Consider the following 23,467-nt stretch of genomic DNA (forward strand, 5'->3'; position numbering starts at 1 on the left):
AGCTGTGCAAGTGGTCACTTGTTGTGTGTTGAGGTGAAAGATCTTAAAGCACTGTGTAATATGTTTAGTAGGTTATTTCCAGAAGAAGTCATGCTGCCCATATTCACAATTGTTGCCTTTTTCACGACTACTTATTACCACCACCACCAAATTGTAAGCATTCATTATGATAGGGAAAATTGCACTTTTCATACATTAAAAGTTGGATCTTATCCATGTCTGCCATTTTCAATTTCCAGAAATAGACATTTGTAGCTCCAGACTGTACTTCGGGTCATACTAGTAAATATTAGTTTATTACTCAGTAAATATTTGTGGGGGAAAAAATGGCAATATGCGGCACGATTTCAATTAGTAGCATACTTTGCAACTCCTACTCTGGCCTCAATCCTACATAGAAGACGGACTGCAAAAAAAAAGGCATACGGCAAAAAATAATCACTATCATATGGATGTCACATTGGCTTCCACTGATTTCTAATCTCTGTGTTGATTGTAATTTGTGACGTCATCTGTTTTTGAGAGCACAGGCAGAATAAATGACTCGACGTGACATTTATTTTCTCGATTTTTAGTTGTTTTGCCTCTGTTTAAGCACATGTCATAGGAGCAAAACACTAGAACACGAGCACATGCCATTAATACATGAAGCAAAACACACACAACACTTAATGTGTTCAGTCTGTGCACCATGGTGATGTGTAAAAGAAGGGAGGAGTAGAGTAGAGTGGAGTAGAATAGAGTCATGATGGCGGTGTACCCTTGCCACTGCTGCTGAGGGAAGATGTGCCTGTGAAAGGAGCATGCTAATTAGAGTTGGCTAATTAACATTATCAGCCTGCCCCGGCCGGCCGGAACAGACAAGACAGACAGGCAGGCAGGCAGCTCTGTGCTCTACATCACATCACATCACATCACCTCCACTGGTCCTCTTGACATGGGTGGAAAATGCTGCAAGACCTGATTTTGAGTCTACCCCTCATTGCGTATGCCCTTGTCAATGTGGTGTTTGCAAAATAAACGGTTAACACAAACTATGATGGCAGTTACAATTGGCAATCATGGAGTTGAGTACAGTGAGTGATAAGCTGACATGCTACTACACACGTGAAGTTGGTGTATTGCTCCTTCTTGACGTGGAACGTTCCTGGATTACATTTACATAACATTAACTAACATTACATTACATTACACTTAGATTACCTTTTTATTCAAAGCAACTTAGTTAATTACAGGGTATTTGTTACAGTCCCTGGAGCCAGTGACAGAACAATTACACACAATGCCCCAGGGCATAACACTGATAGGCCCTCACCTATAGCCTTCTAAGGTCAAAATAGGGCCCCCACCACCACTACGGGAGTGTCTTGGGCCCAGGGCCAAATGCCTTGCCTGCCCTGCCTATAGCTCCGCCCCTGCCTGGAGCAGTATGGGGTTAGGTGCCTTGCTTAAGGAGACCTCAGCCATGGAGTGCGGTAGAGAGTGGAAGGGTGGGATACGAACCTGCAACCCTCTGATCTAAAGTAGAGTACAGTTAGAGTATCATTTATTAATCCCTAGAGGAAATTAAGGTGTCAAGTAGCATGTAAACTCCTTAAAGCATCAGGCCAACCTTGCCCCATGGATGGCTGTGTTATGAGGAGGCGTAGAAGAGAAGAGAAGAGGAGTCCTCCAGTGCTCCGGTTAGTTTAACGGCTGTTTAGGTGCATCTGCTGCATTTGATTCAGGTCCTCCTTATAACCGAAGCCTCATAAAGGTGAGAAAAAAAATCTATCTGCCTCACTTTCATGTGGTTATGTAAATAATTGAGCGATCTGCATGCATGCTTTTCCCTGGAGAAATCGCAATGTGTCACAGCACCGCTGTTTATCTTCAGGGTGTGTTTGTGTGTTCATGTATGTGTCTGTCTGTGTGTGTATTAGGGAAGAGGAAAGGAGGGTGGAGGTGTGGTTGTGTGTGCGCCTGTGTCAAAAGAAAGGCGGAGAAGTGTGTGTGTGCGCGCGTGCGTGCGTTGAAGGGAAATGATGGTGGAAAAGTGTGCGTGTGTGAAGCTGGCAGCTATCGGCGATGAATCAGACCCACATAGTGCAGGTGGTCCCTGCCACCGCTGCTCAGCATACATAACAAGCTCCAGCAGCGCTGAGAGGAGCACAGCACAGCACTTCTGCTTCTTCTCTTCTTTACGCCAGTGTTTCCCAACCTTTTTTGTCTTGTGTACCCCCAAGTCTTTTCGTTGTGCCATGAGTACCCCCTAACTCAAGTTCTATACTGCTTTCTCTATCCCAATGTAACTAAGCTACATGTATTTGATAAATGTACATGTTTCCAAGTACCCCCTGCAGTGTGCTCGCGTACCCCTAGTGGTTTACGTACCCCTGGTTGGGAAACACTGCTTTACGCTACTCTCTGCTGCTCTACCCCGCTCTACTCTACTCCATTCTACTCTCTTCTGCTCTCTCTACCCCACTCTACTCTACTCTTCTCTACTCTGATTAATGCTACTCAGTTTTAATCTCTGTTACTATGCTTGAGGAACACGCACATGTTGACAGCCCTACTTAGACTGAGTCATTAGTCCAGTGTACACACACACACACACAAACACACACACACACACACACACACACACACACACACACACACACAATGCATGTGGTGCACACACAGAATAGGAATGTGAGGCACAGACACACACACACAAACCCACCTACAAGCACACACTGCTAAAGAGCCAGAGGGATTCCTTGATGATTCTTCTTGCACCGCTTCACTGACAACATCCACAGCCAGAAGCGAACACGATTTCAAAAAGCAACAAAGGCACCAGTGTATTCCACTACTTGAAGCGGTGCTGACGCTAAGCATTTACATTGCATGATGATGGCTGCACGTCATTATGCATTATAGATCCACAAGCTACTACTGTGCATGCAGTTCCTGCGGTGGAAGCAGCACACAGGCTCTGAAGCAGGATCTACAGAAGACCCAGAAGATGAGTGGCAGCCGTGGTGTACACGGTTGGGGAGTTGGACTGCAGATCACAGGGTTGCATGTTCAAGCCCCACACTTACCAACAGTGTTGGGAGTAACGCATTACAAAAGTAACTAATTACTGTAATGCATTACATTTTTGAGTAACGCAGTAATGTAACTGATTACAGGGGGAAAAATCGGTAATATGTCCTCGTTACAATGCAAGTAACTTGCACATTACAACGCATTTTTTTCACCTACATTTTGTGTGGGTATTTTGTTTTCTTTATACAATGTTCGCGGATCACCGCGAAATCAGCTATTGCATCTGATAGTACGTCCGCGCAGATATTTTAAAGTTCCACGCAGAACATTGCTTCCTCTTTCACGCTTCGTCTCTCGAAATGGTAGGCTGACAAAGGATGACTGATCCAGAAGATCCAGCTTGCTCGTTTTCAAGATGGGTATATGCCCACTACTTTGACTTAATTGAAAATAAGGACGCCAAGAACATTTCAGTTAAATGCACACTGTAGGCCTACTTGAAACCCAAACCGCGTTCCACGTCGAAAAACAGTAGCCTACAAACAATTTGACGATTTGAAGAGGTGCCATAGCACCACCAAATTAGTCAGGAAAGGAGGGGATGCATCCCATTCGCACGAGACAGGGACACGGCAGGGTATCCGACGGGGGGGATGAGTACGTTGCACCCCCCTCACTTTTGTTCAACTAAACATCACTAAAATTGAAATAAATCCATTTGAAGTAAAATATTATACGTTCGCCTGTCAAAGTAGTGAAATTGAAAATGCTTGCTGTCGTTGCATCACTCTGTAGCCTATCACTGTAAATTCCAGCGCAATAGTTGCATGAATAGAACTAGTTGTTCGCGCGAAGTCGCAGAATATGCTGGCAGCGGAGCTGACTGAGCGCGCGTAAAGAATAATAGTTCTAGAGTTGTGAGTGAGTGACAAACTGATCTCCGCACGAAGTCACATGATTCAGGCGAGCCACGAGCTTGCAAACTGACTGGCTGGTATCCTCGCAATCATTTTTTTCACCTATAATTTCATTCATTGATAAGACATTTTCCCCGGTGTGCTGTAGGCTATATAATTAATATTCAAAATGGGCGTACTGTAGCAATGCATGCATCTGCTGTTTTATCAATAATAATTTTCAAACTTGTAGTGCAGTGAGGTGGCTTTATGTTTCAGCCAAGTGCAACGGAGCCTGTGCTGTATGCGTCCGTAATAGATACAAAAACGGCGCTGGTGTGCATGGTAAGGTGTGGTAAGAAGAGAAGGTAACACTTTATTTACAATTAAAACTAATTGGTGTATGAAAAACTGACATCTCACCACCCACCGTAATTGAGAAGTTTACGTCCAATCCTTGCTATATAATGCTTCCAATTACATTATTCATATTGAAAAGGATTAGTGAGATCTACGTATCTAATGAAACTAATGCAGTGTCAGAAATGTTCTTACACTTTGCTTCCCAGGGGGTGGGGTGTTAGAGTCAGGGCCCTAGGTAGTGTGGGGGCCCTAGGTCGTGCGGGGGCCCTAAGCCATCTGCGTTGAGCAATGCATCACTTTAGAATAGGGACCCTTATTCCACATCTGTTTTCACACTTCTCAGGGTTTGTTCACACAGTGTACCAGGAGCTTATACACATTGTATTCTGGTCCTTACTGCTTACTCATAAATAGAAATCTAGGTCTACTAGGTCCTTACTAAGGTTATATTGGTAATAAATCCCTTATTGTGCATGAACAAGACATTTGCGAATAAATGTCTAACAACTGTCTGATTTTGCTTAGTACATGCCTTACAAGTTACTTACTAAGGCATTAATATTGTATGTATTAGTGCTAATAGATGTATCCCTAAAATAAAGTGTTACCGAAGAGAAAGGATTAATCATTGTATTGGTGAATCAATATTGTATGTGGGTAAGACGCAATTCCTGAAAATGTTGGTTTTCAGTCTGCAGGCTTCCAAAACGACTTGTGGATGGCAGGTGAAAGTCATGCCACCTCATAGATTTGCACTGTAGATTGCCAAATCCTTATTTCCAGTCATTTTGGCTAAAGTAACTAAAAGTAATGCAAAAGTAGTGTAATGCCTTACTTTAAAAAAAAAGTAATGTTGTAATGTAAGGCATTACTTTTAAATGACAGTAACATGTAATAAATACAGTTTTTGAGTAACTTTCCCAACAGTTCTTACCAATCCCTATCGCACTCCATGGCTGATGTGCTCTTTAGCAAGGCACCTAACCCCACACTGCTCCAGGGACTGTAACCAATACACTGCAAATAACTAAGTCACCTCGATCCAGTTGAGTATACCATCTGATCCAGTTGAGTATACCATCTGAAGCAACACGCTACATCAGAGGATTGAGATGTAGGATTGAGGTGGCCACCTGTGGGGCTAAAATAATCGAGTTAATCGATAATCAATCGAATCGAAATTCACATAATCGATTCACAGGGCACAAAATCTTTTTTTTTTGGTTCTTTTTCTTTTTGTTCTTTTTGTTTAATTTAGGTCTATGGAAAATACCCAGTAGGTATTGGTCAATTAGGCCTAGGCCTACTTATTACAAATTAGCAATCTGTTAACACTGTCAAGCCACAGCCCTTTGAGATTTTTATATAAAAATAGGCAACAGCATCTTTTGGGGGAAATCCTGGCACCAAGAAGGGAACGGATTGGATCGATTCGGAATGAATCGAATCGAATCGTGATTAATCGATTCAAAGCCCTAAGAATCGAAATCGAATCGATACAGGAACATGGCTGCGATACCCAGCCCTAGTCACCTGTGATCAGGTCTAATGGTGTTGTTCAACCCCAGCTGGGCACCAGAGCGACTTGAGCGACTTTGTTCTGCAGAGTTTCTGTGACTGGGTTGTGTTAAGCGATGGGGCCATGGTTTTTGGTGTGTGAATACTAATGCCACCCATAGACCTCGTTGCCCTTACTGCAGCACCTTTCTCAGATCGTAGTGCTTTACCGGTGAGTCACACTGCATGCATCAGAACGTCCTCGTTCGGTTCTGCGGCTGTTTGTATAATAACGCGAACACACACACACACACACACACACACCCTGCAGTATCGAGGGGGCACACTCATGTTTCTGAAAATTAATTTTTCCACCCACACAATTTATTTTTGTTTCACACACACACACACGCACACGCACACGCACACACACACGCGCACTCACACACAAGCATGCACAGTAAGAAGACCATGGGAGTTATTTTATGGAGAGTCCTAGTCTTGCTTTTAAATCCACCCCTCAGACTGTCATTTATCTCCGAGCTTACTTTTTTTTTTGGGAAGAGTCCATGATCCCAGCCAAGGGAAACACTCCGTCACCCAGCAGTAGTATACTGCTGGCCGGCGTTCCTTTCCAATGCTTAGCTGGCTGGAAAAATCCAGCGCTGGAATCAGATCGCAATACCGTCGGAGCCGGGGGGAGGGAGGGAGGGAGGGAGAGAGTCCAAGGGCTGGTGGCCTCTGCTCTGAATGCCTAGAAGTCATCCTGCAGGGAGGCTGGTGATTTACAGCGATTGAGTGAGCCTGTCACTTAGTGGCCGAGAAGGCACACAGCTTTACATCAGTGTGCATGTTTCCACTCGCGCTGTGATGTGTCCGTCGTCTCTATAAGTTACTGTGTGTGCTTTGGCAACACTGTGACTATTCATGTGGTCAAGTGGGTCACATTGAAGTGAAGTGAAGTGAAATTGAGTGTTCTCGACTGTTGAAAGTACACGAGAGTATGTCTTCATCTCCATTGTGTATTCATTAGGCCCAAGATGGGCTCACCATCTTACTGGAAGCCCCTCTGCTCTCTTGGCCTCTCTCTGCCAGGCCAGATATTAACTGCTGTAGATGCGGGCTGGTGCGAGTGCTGCTGAGACTCTCATCTGGCTGTCAGCACTGGTGGGTACTGAGGTGCTAAGTAGAGGTGCACCGAAAATTCGGCCGCACAAAATATTCGGCCGAAAATGCAAAAAAAGACACTTTCGGTTTTCGGCCAAAAGCCAATTGAGTGGCCGAATCAGAGGCCGAATACAAAATGAATTGAAAATGGGCATTAATTACACTCATTTCAGTTCTACTCTAACATTTGAAGACTTCAAATACACATTTATTTTCTTAAAAAAACATGTAGGCCGTAGATTTCAGCAAAAATAGTGAAAAACCTAACTTTTGATAACTTTTAACTGAATTGTAATATTCGGTTTCGGTATTCGGCCAAGTGCACAATTATTATTCGGTTTCGGCCACAAATTTTCATTTCGGTTCACCTCTAGTGCTAAGTACACTTATGGTGGTATTTTTAAATGCAGATATTTGTTTGTTTGCATGTAAGCACGACATGTGAATAAAAATAAAAAATCCATTGTGACCGGTGCGTTTTAGCCTCATGAATGGGACATTTTTAAAATTAGTTTTGAAATGCGCATACTAAATCTCAGTTTACGTGTAAACGATAGGCTAAAACCAATGTGTTTTCTAGTATACATTTTCAAGCATGCGTTTTCAATACACATATGTGTTCATCTTCTGAGTCAGAGGGAGGCCCCACTGCATCCTGTGGGGTCTAGCAAACCAGTAATAGTAGTAAAAAATATGTATTCTCCATCCTCCAAAATTCTCCTTCCTCCATACTGTGGACACCCAATTAGGCTGGTGCTGTATAGTAGCGCTCAGGGCTTGTTTTTGTAACTTGTCATCTTTGTAGTGTTTTTCAGCCCATTATTAGCTATTCTCCAGGGAGTTTACTTCATGGAAGTCTACCTGTCTGCCTGTGTATACGAGTAATTGTTCTATACATCCCAGCTGCTGGCAGATACAAATATATAGATTTTTGTGTGTTCCCCTGAACCAGGTGTTGTTTTTTTCTTTAAGGGGTAATCACCTGCCTCCCTTCGGTGTGTGTAGGTTTGTGGCCGTGTGCCGAAACAGTAGCTCATTCCTGTTTGTTGTGGTGTCTTTGTTGTTGTGTTGTGCTGTGCTGTATTGTCTTGTTGTCCTGTTGTGTTAAGGGCAACCTCAGCTGTTTTTCAGGTCTGGCCTTGGCCCTGTATTGTTGTGACATCAGGTATCAGGAAGTGGCTATTAATTATGCAGTGATTTAGAGTGGCTATGTTCTGATGCATCAGTGGATGTTAGGACAGGAAGCTTGGGAGACAAGACGCATCATTTTCCTCTACTCTGATTACAATAGCTGAGTGGTGACATTTTCTGTGTTTCTTTATGACTGGTAAGCTTATATCTTCACGTTAAATACAGGATTGACTACCTGGTTTATTAATATTAGGGCTGGCTTATGTATATTTAATACCAAAAACTTGGAGAGCAGAACCATGTATTTACGCAGGGTTTGGCAGTAGAATATAGACTGAAATGCCAGATGTCACAGGCAACTTGCCTGTATCAATAAGAAACTGTGTACATAACTCAGCTTTGCCATTCCTGTACATTACAATTCAATCTATTTAGATGCAGGCCATGTGAGTTACTTGGTCTATCTTACGTCAGCAAGATCCCTGTTTTAAGTAGCAATTTTAAGAATGTTGAGTGATGAATGAATTTGGATTTAAAAGTTGTCTTCCTTGTAAAGGCTCTGTGGGCCACATGAAATGGCTCAGCGGGCCGCATGTGGCCCCCGGGCCTGAGTTTGCCCACCTCTGTGTTAACATGTGGTGTGTGTTTGTGTGTGTTAACGTGTGGTATGTGTTTGTTTCACTCCCTGCAGAGGACGAGTGATGAGAATGGCAACTGCTCGGGGGGCAACATGGAGTTCCCGACCACCAACTTGTATGAGCTGGAGAGTCGTGTCTTCACTGACCACTGGTCCATCCCCTACAAACGTGAGGAGTCACTGGGCAAGTGCCTCATCGCCTCCACGTGCCTCGCCAGACTCGGTAAGATTGCCTCTCTGTGTGTTTGTGTTTGTGATTGGAAGTCTATTTTTGGGGGTTAAACTATCTGTATCGGTACTCTGTATTAAGTACTGGTTTTCAAAAAAAGTGTTATAGTGCATCCCTACTACGACAGTTTAAAGACAGTTTATTATAATTATATAAATATAGTTTAATATTCCCAGTGCACTGTGCATTATGACAAAATAACAAGAACCGTAAAAAATGGAAACCGTGACCTTGATACCATGATGTGGACCGAACCGTGAATTTTGTGAACTGCGCCACTCCTAATCCCTACCCTCTTGCACGTGTGTGTGTATGTGTTTCCAAGCGTTTGTGTGGCTGCGAGCATTTCTTTATACATTATGTGTGAGTAGGCGGGGGACTTGCTTTTCTGTGTGCAACAGGAGGGGATGGGTATTTTCTGGTAAATGGGAGTAGACGTCATGGCAGGCGTGCGTGCGTGATTGCGTGAGAGACGTCACAGGTGCTCAGCTGGAAGGCATGTGTGTGGGTGCTGTTGCTGTCACATGCTGTGGAAATTGCGGAATAAAATATGCGGGCACGGCAGTGGCATTTTCCAGCGGCTACCACACCTCCGCAAGGAAACCCACTTATTATATGCTTTTGCGTTCGTTTTGAACATTTGCTGCTGACTTTATTGGTGTGTGAGAAACAGTGTCCTCTTTTGAAGTCAGTGTGGTATTGGCTCTGATGGTCCCCCCACTCACGCCTCACACACATTCTCTCTCTCTCTCTCTCTCTCTCTCTCTCTCTCTCTCTCTCTCTCTCTCTCTCTCTCTCTCTCTCTCTCTCTCTCTCTCTCTCTCTCTCTCCCTCCAGGTCTGGCTGATGCAGATGAGAACTGCAAGAGGTTCATGGATCGCTGCATGCCCGAGGCCTTTAAGAAGGTGAGGACCGCGGGGATCATTGCACTCCTCCGCTGCTCTGCCTCTCTGCCACTACCCATCAATACAGTGCAATTCCCACTGTTGTGTACAATGCAATACGTACTGTGCCACACACACACACACACACACACACACACACACACACACACACACACACACACACACACACACACACACACACACACACACACACACACACACACACCACCAGGACATGGCTCCAACACCCGATACTGTACCAGCAATCCGCTGCAGAAAATCGTTCTGTCGTTATTTTTGTCTTTCCTCTTCTTTTCTCTCGTTCTCGTTCTCGTTCTCGTTCTCTCTCTCTCTCTCTCTCTCTCTCTCTCTCTCTCTCTCTCTCTCTCTCTCTCTCTCTCTCTCTCTCTCTCTCTCTCTCTCTCCTGGTCTATTATTCCTGACATTTGTTCTCCCTTGACTGCTGTCTGTCTTTTTCTTTCTTTCTCCCTTCATTGTTTCTGACACATACTCTCCCTTGTGTACCTCTTTCTCTCGCTCTTTCCCTCCTTCTCTTTTCTGCATCTCGCTTCCTCTGTCTCCCCTGTCTCCGTCGTCACCTCCTTTTTTTTCTCTGCTTCTCTCCTTTTCTGTGTTGCTCTGTCCTTCTCTCTTTCTCCTCTGAGTCTCTCTCTCTCTCTCTCTCTCTCGTCTCTACGTGTCCCTAACTCCATGTTTTTTCTCCTCCCCTCTCTCTGTCTCCGGTAGTTGTTGACGTCGAGTGCGGTGCATAAGTGGGGTACTGAGATCCACGAGGGCATCTACAACATGCTGATGCTGCTGGTGGAGCTGGTGGCCGAGCGGGTCAAGCAGGAGCCCATCCCCGTGGGCCTCATGGCCGTCCTCACCATGGTAACGCATCAGCTGCTGCAGCCTCAGCATCCCCTGTCGTCGCGGCGACCTCCCCTCTCCCCTTCCCTCGCCAACACCTGCTCCTCCCTCCTCCTCCCTCTCCCCTCCCTCTCTTCTCTCTTCTATCTACTCATATGATGCATCTTGCTTATTGGTGGTAGATTGTGATTTAGACTTCGCTGATTATGGTTACATTTAGTGCATATCGTTCCTCTATAGTTGTGTTTCTCAACGGGGGCTCTACAGCCCCCCAGAAGGCGATGGGGAGGATACAGGAGGAGGGGGCAGTGCTTAGTTGAAATTGAGGTGCATTGATCTATTCTATTTTTTTAATACTACGCGGGCTTGGGCAGGCTTATGATAAGGTCAAGGGGGCGTTCATTCGGTAGTGTTGGTAATTTTGTCTCTCTCACCTTCCAATTCCCTTTCCTATTTCACGTAGCTCAGAAAGGATTTGTTTTTGCTAAAGGTTTAGAAAGTGAGGTTTGTTATAGGTCAGTCAGTGTTGTGATCAGCCAGTATTTTCAAAGCATGTCCTCACATCTGTTGCTCAGCTCCTGTAGCCTAACTGTTCTTTGACCCCTGCATGCTTCTGTCCTGTCCTGTAGGCCTTTAATCCCGATAACGAGTACCACTTTAAGAACCGCATGAAGGCGTGCCAGCGCAACTGGGCCGAGGTCTTCGGGGAGGACAACATGTTCGCCGTCTCACCCACCTCCAGCTACCAGAAGGTAAACACAGGCAACACTCGGCATCATGCTTTTGTCTGTCTGTCTCTTGCTGTCTCTCTCCTCTGTTTCAGTCACTCTCTCTTCCTCTGCCTCTTCCTTTCCCTCTCCCTCTTCCTTTCTCCCTCCTTGTCTCTGTCTCTCCCTCTCCCTCTGTCTCTCGCTCTCTCTCTGTCTCTCGCTCTCTCTCTCTTTCTCTTTCCCCTCTCCCACACTCTTTTTTTTCCCTTGCTCACTTGTTCCCACTCTCAGTGTATCTCTCTCTCTCTCTCTCTCTCTCTCTCTCTCTCTCTCTCTCTCTCTCTCTCTCTCTCTCTCTCTCTCTCTCTCTCTCTCTCTCCCTCTATCTGGGGCCTTGTTGTTTTTTCTGTTTTCCCCATCAGTCCTTTTCCTCCCGCCGTCTCTCTCCATGTCTCTGCGTCCTCTGTATCCATGTTGCGTGTTGGTGGCAGCTGCCGTGCTGCTCATCGACTGCCTTTAGTGCCTTGTGACTCTTAGGTGCAGCTCAAGTTTTCCCTCACTAATCAATAGGTAGCTCAGATGCTACACTGTACATTGTTCACCAACGCATTGCAGTGAATGTGGACAAGGCCATACACATGCTGTTCTAACCCCTTCTCTTAACGCGCACGCACACACACACACACACACACACACACACACACACACACACACACACACACACACACACACACACACACACACACACACACACACACACACACACACACACACACACACACACACACACACACACACACACACACACACTTCCTCCTTCGCTTGCCTATCTCTCTGTTCCTTTGTTTCCTCCTTTGTGATGGCATCCTTGTTGTGTTGCATGCTTCTATCTGTTGTCACTGAGCGACTTTGCTGTTCAGCTATTCTCTAGCATGGCTCTCCTCTCCTCCTCTCCTCTCCTCTCCTCTCCTCTCCTCTCCTCTCCTCTCCTCTCCTCTCCTCTCCTCTCCTCTCCTCCTTTCCCCTACATATTGCTGCCCATACAGAGGATGCTCCCTCCTCCATGTTTGTGCCAAGTGCTCCCTTGTGTCCTTCGCGTAACTTCGCTGCTCGCTATCAGTCTTTCTCTCACTGCCTCTCCTCCCTGTTGATTCTCTCTCCCTTCTCTTCACCTTCACCTTCACTGCTGTCTCTCAGTCTTTCTCGCTCTCTCTCGCTCTCTCTCTTTCCCTTCTGTGTTGCTGCCAAGCGTGCATTCATTTGTCCTTGCGCTTCTTTCTCCTTTCTCTTTCCTGATTGTGTTCTATGCTGCCTTTCTGACTTCTCTTTTGTTGTCTTGTCAATCTTTGTGTTTTTCCCTCCAATGCCATGTTCTTTCACCCAAAGATGGGCATGTTTGCTGGAATGAATGCTTGTAATATGTATGAATGACAAAGCATTTGCCTTCTGTGTATTTCTCCCACTTAATCAGACGCTCACACACATACACAGACACACACAGTCATCTGCACAGGAAGCACAGGCCTAATCCCTTAAATAATGCACCAGCCACATCCTCAACTAATCTCATGAGAGTTCCTTTTTGGGATAATTAGTGAATGCCTGACCTGTCATTTCTATTTATGTGTGCATGTGCACGTGTGTGTGTGTGCACGTGTGTGTTTGAGTGGGTGTGTTTACAATGCAAAGAATGCATGTTGAATGGGAGGTCAGGGGGCAGGAAAACTGGTCTGGCCATTCCAGTCGTACACACCCAAAGAATGATCGAACGAATTGTAGTAAGTGACGAAGGCCTACTTGAACTGGCAGATAGAAGTAGTAGTAAGGATATAGAAATGACTAAAGTAAAACTAAAATACACTAGGTGCATAACTACCTTTTCTATTTAATATTAGTCAGTGGATCTCCTGTTCTTGTCTACTACCATGCATTTGAGGTTAGACTAAAGAAATCAATCCATCAAAATAATAAATCCATTGGCCTGACCTTGAGAACCCAGTGGTGTGTAGCAGGAAGCGTGCTGTGTATTGTGTAGTGGTGTGATTAGAGGGTTGTGCCACAATGGAGCACTTGATGAAATGTTCGTGTGGCAGTAGCTCTATGGTGCGATGGCCTTCATTCACTCACAGCTCTCACTGTGCAGCTGGGATGAGAGATCACCATTTTGCGGAATTCAAATAATGAATAATGATGAGGAGAACTGCACTGATCACGCTCTCGGGTGTAAAGAATAGAAGACCTGAAGAATGAAATCAAAATGTCTTGGGAAGCCACGGCCCAGTGGACTAAGCACTTAGGCGTCGTCCCAAATATCTGGGGACCGGGCTTCTATTGTAACCCAAGGTCATTTCCCAGTCCTGGCTTCCCTGTGTCTCTCTCACTCATTTCCTGCCACTACCGTTGACTGCCCTGTGTCAATGAAGCCTCAAATGCCCATAAACAAAAATAATACTAAAAAAGTAAATAGTGGGGGCGCTGTGGCGCAGAGCGCTAAGCCCCCCACATTTGGGCTTGCATGCCCACCCTCGGGGACCCCGGTTCGAGTCCGGCCGGGGTCATTTCCCAATCCTCCCCTGTCTCTCTGCCCCATTTGCTTCCTGTCTGCCCCATCTTCAACTGTCCTGTCAAATAAAGGCATACAAGCCCCTAAAAATATATTAAAAAATAAATTTTAAAAAGTAAATAGTACATCTAAATTTCATTTGTCTTTCCGCAGGAGCCCCACGGCTGGCTAGTGGACCTGGTGAATCGGGTACGTGCTCTATGCTCTCTCCTCCATCTTCATTTGTATCATCATCATTATCTATCTCTGTCATCCTCCCTCCTTCATCCCTCTCACTCCACATGACAATCATAGTATTGCTGTGTATGAAAATGCTCATCTCCTGGAGACACTCAAGTGACTTTTTATTTTTGTTTTATTGTGCGTGCGCGTGTGTGCGTGTTTTTATTTGTGTGCAGTTCGGTGAGATGGGAGGGTTCACTGCTGTCCAGGCCAAGCTGAACATGGACGAGATTGAGATCGGGGTAAGTGCATCTCCACCTCTTCCTCGGGGGTCAGGATGGAGGTTAGCCTGCTCTTGATGAGATGAGTTTGTTTGTTTGTTTGTTTCATTAGTTCAGCATTATTGCTTGTAATATCTCTCCTTGCAGTGTGTGTGTGTGTGTGTGTGTGTGCGCTCTCGTGTTATTATACAAACAGCCGCAGAACCCAACAAGAACGTTCTGGTGCGTGCGTGCGTGCGTGCATGCACTCGCGCGTGTCTACATATTCATGTGTTGACCTGAGTCAACTTGAGAGCATTTGTGTGTGCGCTCCGCTGACAGACACAAACAGAGAGGCTGTTCACAATAGAGAATTGAATGAATGGCCCGTGCCGCCGTGCCTGAGGCCGGGATATTGCCTTTTCAGACGGCGCAGCAGGGAAAGAGCGACGGCAGAAGGAGAGGACAGGAGATGATGATGATTATGATGATGATGGTGGCAACGGAGGGCAGGAAGCAGGGGTAAGGAGAGTAGATGGATGGAGCAATCAAGCGAGCAGCGAAGTGGAGGAATAAAAGAAGGATGGAAGTGAGAGAGTGGAGAAGGAGCGAGAGATGGGGAAGCCGTGAGAGAGTAACAGGAGCATGCAGAGAGTTGAGAGAGGGCAGAGATTCAATTATGGCTGCTGTGCGTGTACAGGATGTGTGGTGATGGACTCTGGTGAGGAGGACGTCTTGTCTGATCCTGGCTGGCAGGCAAACGGCACAGTATACACACACACACTCACTCATTCACATGCAGTCCACGACGTCAACATACAGCAGGCTATACACGCTACACACACATACTGCACACACGCATTCGCCCACATTCAAACCTCAAAACAACTTTGTTGCATATTAGATCAACTCCAGAATTCACGATTATGTCTGTGTTATTGCTACGCTGGACATCCAAGCATTCCTCACGTTTCCACCAAAATCAGCAGGCACGCACCATACTCATTTGGGGGAAAGCACAGAGGAATCATTGACTTGCATAGGTTAGGTGTCTTATTTTTATTTGAATGCAATTTCATTGCAATTATTTTTATTTGAATGTGGAGTTTGCCATATGTATATCATATACAGTGTATGTGCTGTATGAGGTTCAACAGTAGGAGGTTCAACAGCGTCTTTTTTCTGCTTGTTTCTCATATCTGTTTCACGCACATATGTCTCTATCCCTCCAACACACACAAACACATGCACACGCACACAGTCTGGCTGGCATGTGGAGTGATATTGAGATTGTGCTGTGTCACATTCCATAACAAGTGATGGGCCGACAAGCAAGTGCAAGGGCCGCTGGTAGTCTTCACTCTGGGTGTGCATGCGAGTCCTCCTCCCTCTGCCCTCCTCTACCCTGGAGTAGCCAGTGATTATCTGATAGCCACCTGGGACACCTCCATTGTCATTGAGGCACTGCACTCCACAGTGCTCACTGCACACACCAAATTGCATTTCTGCCTCACCTTTGCAAGGGGGCAGCCCCAAATGACGATGCTCAGTAGGGTGCCTCAGTCGTGGAGGAGGATGGGGGAGAGCACTTGGTTATTACTCCCCACACCAACCTGGCAGGTCGAGAGTCGAGCTGGCAACCTTTGGGATGCAAGTCTGACGCTCTAATCGCTTACCCATGACTTTGTGTGTGACTGTTTCCCTCCCCACCTCAGAGGAGCATGGGATTCCCTCTGTTTCCCTCCCCACCTCAGATGAGCATGGGATTCCCTCTGTTTCCCTCCCCACCTCAGATGAGCATGGGATTCCCTCTCTTTCCCTCCCCACCTCAGATGAGCATGGGATTCCCTCTGTTTCCCTCCCCACCTCAGATGAGCATGGGATTCCCTCTCTTTCCCTCCCCACCTCAGATGAGTATGGGATTCCCTCTCTTTCCCTCCCCACCTCAGATGAGTATGGGATTCCCTCTGTTTCCCTCCCCACCTCAGATGAGCATGGGATTCCCTCTCTTTCCCTCCCCACCTCAGATGAGTATGGGATTCCCTCTGTTTCCCTCCCCACCTCAGATGAGCATGGGATTCCCTCTGTTTCCCTCCCCACCTCAGATGAGCATGGGATTCCCTCTGTTTCCCTCCCCACCTCAGATGAGCATGGGATTCCCTCTCTTTCCCTCTTTTGTCCTCTTCTCCCACCTCGGAAAGCTTATATTAAGTCTCCCCACTGCTTCCGTGTAGAAGACTTCCCTAGTCTAAATGCTTCCCTCGTCTCCCCTCCTCCACCTCACAAGCTTGTCGTTGAGCATCCGCAGCACGCCATGTAGTAGACCATCCCCCTACCTGCCCCACCTCCCAGCCCAGGCATACTGGGCAGAGAGGGAATTGCCCCTTCATAATTGGTTGGTACTATTGTACGAAAGGGTAGTACATTGTAATACTGTTTACATATTAGAATTAAGTGCAATAGTATTGAGATACTCTCCAACCATGTTATGTGGTCTTTTTAGCCTTCTTGATTGGATGTTTATTGGGTGGGCATACTGTGCCCACTAAGTAGCTAGTGTAATTGCTATCCCACTAAGATATTCATTCGTTTGCTTATGCAGTGGTGGTCTCAGCCTGGCTTTAAACAAACAGTCTTATTCTCTCCTCTCCTCCCCTCTGAATGGTCCAGCCCTCTAAAAGGCTCCCCCTTGTCTGCTCTGCGTGCTCTAAAGTGCCCTTGTTTTTGGTTCCTCCCTGGCAGCCTTTGATGGCGGGCATTAGCACCCTGCAGGCATGCCAGGCCGGATGCGTAGCCTGGAGGGCACGGACAAGACGCTTTGATTTATCTGCACGCGCGTGCGTGCGCGTGTGTGTGCGCGTGCGCGTGTGTGTGTGTCTGTCTGTGAGCATTTGCCTGCGCGTGTGTGTGTAAGTGTGTGTGTGTGTAAGTGTAAGTTTGTGTTTGTGACCAATTTTGTGTGTGAGACTAATAGAGTGTGTGTGTTTTTGAGAGAGAGATGAGGTGTAATTTTGCATGCCGATCAGGCAAGCGTAGTAAAGACAAACCAGTGTCTGTGTGTGTGAGTGTGTGTGTGTGAGTGAGTGCCTGATGTCCCTGAATGACGGGGGACAGATGTGCGTGTTTGCACAGCGAGGAGAGCCAAGTGAGAGTGTGTATTGCCAGAGACCGTAAATCTCTGTGCTTTATTCCTTAGTTTTTTATATGCCAACACTAGTAGCATTTTAACTCTGTAGTGAGTTGTATGTTTTGTACAAGTAGGACATCCCCCGCCTTTTAAAGCTTTTAAACGTTTTTTTTAAGTGTATTGATTCAAACAAACTTATTTGATATGTTTATGTGATTGTTGTTTTTGGAAATGTGAATTTTACAACCTGTATTGGCCATGGAATAGCCACAGCTGCATAACTGGCAATAAGCGAAAACGAACAAATGGCACGTCCACAGGCGTGATTCAGTCGAAGAATCAAAACCATTAAGATTCTCTTCACACTGTTGACACTACAGCAATTTTCTCGCCTGCCTGTGGCTTCAAAACCTTGCTGAAGTTCAGCAGAAGCCAGCAGGATCCGATCAGATCAGTGCAGTGATTTCCTACCCAGACATCCCCACACATCCCCCTGTGCAGGGAGCTGAAGCCAGCCAAGAAGGGGGAGGGGAGGGGGGAGACAGAAGACGGCAGAGACCGAAATGGAGATCCCACAGGAGGCAGAGTAGGAGACGGAGGGAAAGAGATCAAGGAAACCGGATGAAACATGGAGAGTGCCTGGACTTAAACTCCAAAACAGAGGAGGTGGAAAACGGGAGAGGTTGAAGAAGGAGGGGAAGAGATGGAAAAGAGAGGGGAGGGATGGTTGGATGGTTGGATGGATGGATGGATGGATGAATGAAAGGGGTAAGGAAAAGAGGGTGAGGATGGTAAGGAGGGAGGAAAGTGAGGAAGGTGGATGGAGGGAGGATGGCAGGAAGATATGGAGAAGAGAGGGATATAGAACAGTAGTGGGGTAGGAGGGGGATAAGAGGGAGAGAAGAGCTAAGTGGTAGAATGTAAGTGGAGAAGATGAGGAAGAGAAGGGAGGAGGAAGAGGAGTGGAGGGAGTATAAGAGAAGAAGAGGAGTTGGGGAGGACGGTAGAATGGAGGAGGAGGGGGAAGGACGGAAGAGGAGAGGAAAGGATCAGAGAGGGGGAGGGGGTTGAATGGAGGAGTAGGAGGATGGGGAGGAGAGGATCAGAAAGGGAGAAGAGGGGAAGGATGAAGGAGGAGGTGGGGATAAGAGAAGGAGCGGAGTGATTCATTCACTGTCCCTCTCCAGGCGGAAGCGGAGTCATTTGGTGTTGAACAGAGAGGTGATTCATCAGGCTGAGCCTCAGAGATGCCCTCTCTCACCGCTGGCACACGCACAAAAGGCCACTGGACTCACACAGCACTCCATCTCTGTCTGAGAGAGAGAGGGAGAGAGAGAGTGTGTTTGTGAGCGTGCATGCATGTGTGTCTGTGTGTGTGTGAGAGAGAGAGACTCTGACAGAGAGAGAGAGTCAGACAGACAGAGAGAAAGAAGAGAGTGAAAGAGATAAGGGTGAAGGGAAGCGGATAATAGATCGTAAAAGACAAGAGAGAGGGAGAAGAACAGAGAGATGAAGAAAGAAGGAGGTGTCTTAAACATTCTCTGTTGCCTCCTCTGCCCCGTCTTCTTCCCTTGGTGATGAGAGTCACTCCGGTGGCTTTGGTGATTGTCATCCGAGTTGTCAAAAGAAAAAAAAAAGAAAGTTTCCTTCCAACGCAGCTAACTTATCTTTTACCAGTAGACCAGTGTATTTGTCTTACGATCAGCTGATTCTGTGCTGGTCGGATCAAGTTTGTGGTGGGATCTTGTTATTATAGGTTATTAGTGTTTTTCAGTAACAACAGTCTATCTACCACATTAGGTACGATGTAGTAAGGATAGACCGATATATATCGGTATCGGGCCGATATTTGCATTTTTTAAGTGTATCGTATCGGCCGATATGCGTGTTGTTTTGGCTGATACACAATATTTATTATTTTATGTCATTCAGGTTTTTTTTAAAAAGCACCAAGACACTTTATTTTTGTATTACTTGATTGTTAGATATTACTTGATTGTTAGAGTGGGTGTTTAAATGTTAGAAGTTCTACCTCAATTTGATAATGTTTAAATTATAATGTGATAAATTTTTAATTTGAGACCTGGAATATTTGTCATTTTTTAACCTTTTTTTTAACCCATATCGGCCCCAAATATCGGGTATCGGAAATCGGTTATCGGCCAAGGGTGATGAAAAAATAATCGATATCGCATCGGCCATTAAAAAACCTGTATCGGTCGACCCCTACAATGTAGTAATGGTGCAAGCGCTATGTAATACCATGTGCTAGTGTTGTACTTACACCATGAATTTACTTCTACTTTTTTGACACCTCTGGTCTTCATCCCTTCTCGTTGTTTCTTCCGTTGCGCGTCACTGGCGCCCCTCATTACGCTTGGCCTTTATTTGCAGAGCTGAAAATGATTGACAGCTGTAATATTAAAGGCTCACCGGAGCTAGCTGTTAAGCCGCAGAAGTGAAAGTGGTGTGTACTCGTACACGGTGCAGTGCACATTGTGGTGGGGGAGGAGGGGTGGTGTGGTGTGGTAGACCTTACTCTTTCTCACACATAACACAATCGTAAACAACAGGAGAGAGAGAGAGAGAGAGAGAGAGAGAGAGAGAGAGAGAGAGAGAGAGAGAGAGAGAGAGAGAGAGAGAGAGAGAGAGAGAGAGAGAGAGAGAGAGAGAGAGAGAGAGAGAGAGAGAGAGAGAGAGAGGAGAGAGAGAGAGAGAGAGAGAGAGAGAGAGAGAGAGAGAGAGAGAGAGAGAGAGAGAGAGAGAGAGAGAGAGAGAGAGAGAGAGAGAGAAGAGAGAGAGAGAGAGAGAGAGAGAGAGAGAGAGAGAGAGAGAGAGAGAGAGAGAGAGAGAGAGAGAGAGAGATGATTGCGTTATGAGAGGGCGAGAGAAAGAGGAACTTTGTAGCTAGTTCCATTTACTTGTGTGCAGTTAGTTGTTTACTTAACTTGTGTACACTTGGTTGTTTACTTAGTTTGACTTGCTCCTATGTGTCCACAGAGTGTGTCAGCGCTGGTTCAGCCGCTGAGCGTGTGTGCAGAGTATCTCAACTCCAGCCTCGTCCAGGTGAGCTCAGCATCTCTTCAGTCCCACTGAAGCACACCGTTAACATTAGCAATATCATTACTATCTGCCACTATATCATTCCCACTGCCTCCTTGAAACACTACGAACATTCAAAATATCAAATCTTGCCAGATTTATATATGGAGTACAGTTGTATAAAAACATAATTTTGTGCACTCCACCTAAGAGTTATCAACATTATGGTATATACGGTGTACGCAAAGAGTGGTTCAAAACTACATATGACACTGAAGGCGTTATGGGTAGATATTAACAAAAATGTCAATGAATTGATGGTTTCATCCTAACCAGTGAAATAGGTGTGCACAAACAGGAACAGATCGTGAGGTGACTGACAATACACTGACAAGCTCCCAGATAAAAATAGGTTGCGACACAGACGTCAGTCTCACTTCTTCAGAGGAGAAAGCAAAACGCAGAATGACATGGAAGTGGCTGGGTGACTTCTGCACCTTCAGTATGAACACATTGTCTGGTTCAGTGTGTACATGAAAAAGTTAATCCTCTGGGATTAGTGGGCACATTATGTAAATTAACACACTACTTGTAAATTAGGCTGCATGTGTGTTGTGTGATTTCACAGCAGCCCTTTGCAAGATATTTATTTAACTTGTCTATTCTTATATACAGCTCCAGGCCTTTTTATTAGAATACCATGAAAAAGTTGATTTATTTCCATAATTCCATCAATAATGTTAAACTGTCATGGATTGTAGGTTCATGGCCCAGTTTTTTAACTATTCCAATCATTAAATTGTTTATTTTTACACATTTTGGTCTTCCAGCTCAAAAAAACCATGAATTGGGGAATTCACATCATTAGAATATTGTAATAAAATCACAATTTTCTTCATCAAAATTTGTTTCACATCAGTGCACATCAAATCAGTTGAACTGTGGTACTTTCTACACAACATGCAATGTTCAATACTTGGTTAGGACTCTCTCTGTCTTAATATTATTAATAATAACGGCCATGAAGCGTTTAACATTGAAGTCAATGGCAGAAACAGTGCATGGGAGTAATGGAAGGCCAGATATCCTTGATGCTTTGCCGTCAGCTGTTTTTGTATAGCTGACCTGGTGTCCCACACTTCCCTCTTCAATATACCCGAAGATTTCCATGCCACGTTTTGGTGTTAACTCACCAGTTTAATTCTAACTCAACAGAAATTAAACCCCATTCATTTTCAATGGGGATTCATTTCTGGTTATTTAGAATTAAACTGGTGAGTTAGCGCCAAAACGTGGCATGGAAATCTACAGGGTATATTGAAGAGTGAAGTGTGGGGTACCAGGTCAACAAACAAGAACAGCTGACAGCAAAGCATCAAGGATATCTGGGCTTCCATAACTGCCATGCACTGTTTTTTCCATTGACTTCAATGTTAAACGCATCATGGCCATTATGAAGACAGAGAATGTCCTAACCAAGTAGTGACCATTGCATGTTATGTAGAAAGTACCAAATTTCAACTGATATAATGTGACCCGAATTTTGATGAAGAAAAATGTGATTTTATAACAATATTCTAATAATGCGAATTCCCCAATTCATGGGTTTTTTGAGCTGGAAGGCCAACGTATATAAAAAGAAAAAAAATAATGATTGGAATAGTTAAAAAACTGGGCCATGAATCTACAATCCATGACAGTTTAACATTATTGATGGAATTATGGAAATAAATCAACTTTTTCATGGTATTCTAATAAAAAGGCCTGGAGCTGTACACCCATTACTTATCACTCCCTAATTAAACTTTTTTTTTTTCTCTCTCTCTCTCTCTCTCTCTCTCTCTCTCTCTCTCTCTCTCTCTCTCTCTCTCTCTCTCTCTCTCTCTCTCTCTCGGGCGCACTCTCTGTCTGTCTCTCTTTCACTCTTTCACAGCCTATGTTGGACCCAGTCATTCATAAGATGATCACCTATGTACAGAATCTGGAGGAGAAAGACCTGAAAGATAAGGTATAAAAGAACAGCATGGAAATCTGTGTGTTGTGTATGGTGTTGGTCTGTTGGTTGGAGCTGGAGATCATGTCTCGCGAATGGAACATGTAACATGCAGTGGGGCCGTGCAATGTAATGTAAATATAATGTAGCATGCTCAACCAAACCCTTTGCTTCTCCTCTGGATGTGTTTGTTGTTGTGTCGATTTACGTATCTTTGTATGGTACATGACGCCTATTTGTCCTCCCCTCAGTCCCATCTTCACCCATCATTCATCATTTTCTTTCTCTGTGATTGTCTGCATCACTCTCTCCTTCTTACATACACCTCTCTCAATCGTGCCTCTCTCTCTCTCTCTTTCTTTCTTTCTTCTTTCTTTCCTTCTTTCTTTCTTTCTTTCTTCTTTCTTTCTTTTTCTCTCTCTCTCTCTCTCTCTCTCTCTCTCTCTCTCTCTCTCTCCCCTCCATCCCTCTCTCCCTCTCTCTCTCTCTCTCCCCTCCATCCCTCTCTCCCCTGTGTAGAAGCTGCTGTGCCTGCGTTTCCAACAGGAGCTGGTGACAATGATATTCAATAAATGAGTGTTCTCTCTCTCTCTCTCTCTATCTCTCTCTATCTCTCTCTCTCTCTCTCTCTCTCTCTCTCTCTCTCTCTATCTCTCTCTCTCTCTCTCTCCCCCTCCTCTCTAGCGGCTGGTGAGTATCCCGGAGCTACTGTCGGCCATTAAGCTGCTCTGCATGCGTTTCCAGCGTGAGCTGGTGACGGTGGTGGATGACCTGCGACTGGACATCTTACTGAGGATGCTCAAGACGCCGCACTTCAGCGCCAAGATGAACTCGCTCAAGGAGGTCCGGGACCTTAGCTTTACACACACACACACACACACACACACACAGACACACACACACACACACTCCCTTTCA

The 23,467-nt window shown here is 45.4% G+C and overlaps 1 protein-coding gene across 6 annotated transcripts in view; it reads left to right on the forward strand.

Annotated features, from left to right (window-relative positions):
* The window catches only part of usp24 (ubiquitin specific peptidase 24), a 90,077-nt gene that overhangs the window by 7,152 nt on the left and 59,458 nt on the right, over window positions 1-23,467 (forward strand). For all 6 annotated transcript variants that reach the window (XM_063200808.1, XM_063200811.1, XM_063200810.1 and 3 more), the window contains exons 2-10: window positions 8,764-8,932; window positions 9,776-9,843; window positions 10,570-10,713; window positions 11,322-11,444; window positions 14,119-14,154; window positions 14,364-14,429; window positions 20,515-20,580; window positions 22,490-22,564; window positions 23,234-23,392. In XM_063200808.1, the coding sequence (XP_063056878.1) occupies window positions 8,764-8,932; window positions 9,776-9,843; window positions 10,570-10,713; window positions 11,322-11,444; window positions 14,119-14,154; window positions 14,364-14,429; window positions 20,515-20,580; window positions 22,490-22,564; window positions 23,234-23,392 (906 nt within the window). The remainder of the gene's footprint in view (window positions 1-8,763; window positions 8,933-9,775; window positions 9,844-10,569; window positions 10,714-11,321; window positions 11,445-14,118; window positions 14,155-14,363; window positions 14,430-20,514; window positions 20,581-22,489; window positions 22,565-23,233; window positions 23,393-23,467) is intronic.

This window comes from Engraulis encrasicolus, chromosome 6, assembly GCF_034702125.1.
Source record: "Engraulis encrasicolus isolate BLACKSEA-1 chromosome 6, IST_EnEncr_1.0, whole genome shotgun sequence".
NCBI lineage: Eukaryota > Metazoa > Chordata > Actinopteri > Clupeiformes > Engraulidae > Engraulis > Engraulis encrasicolus.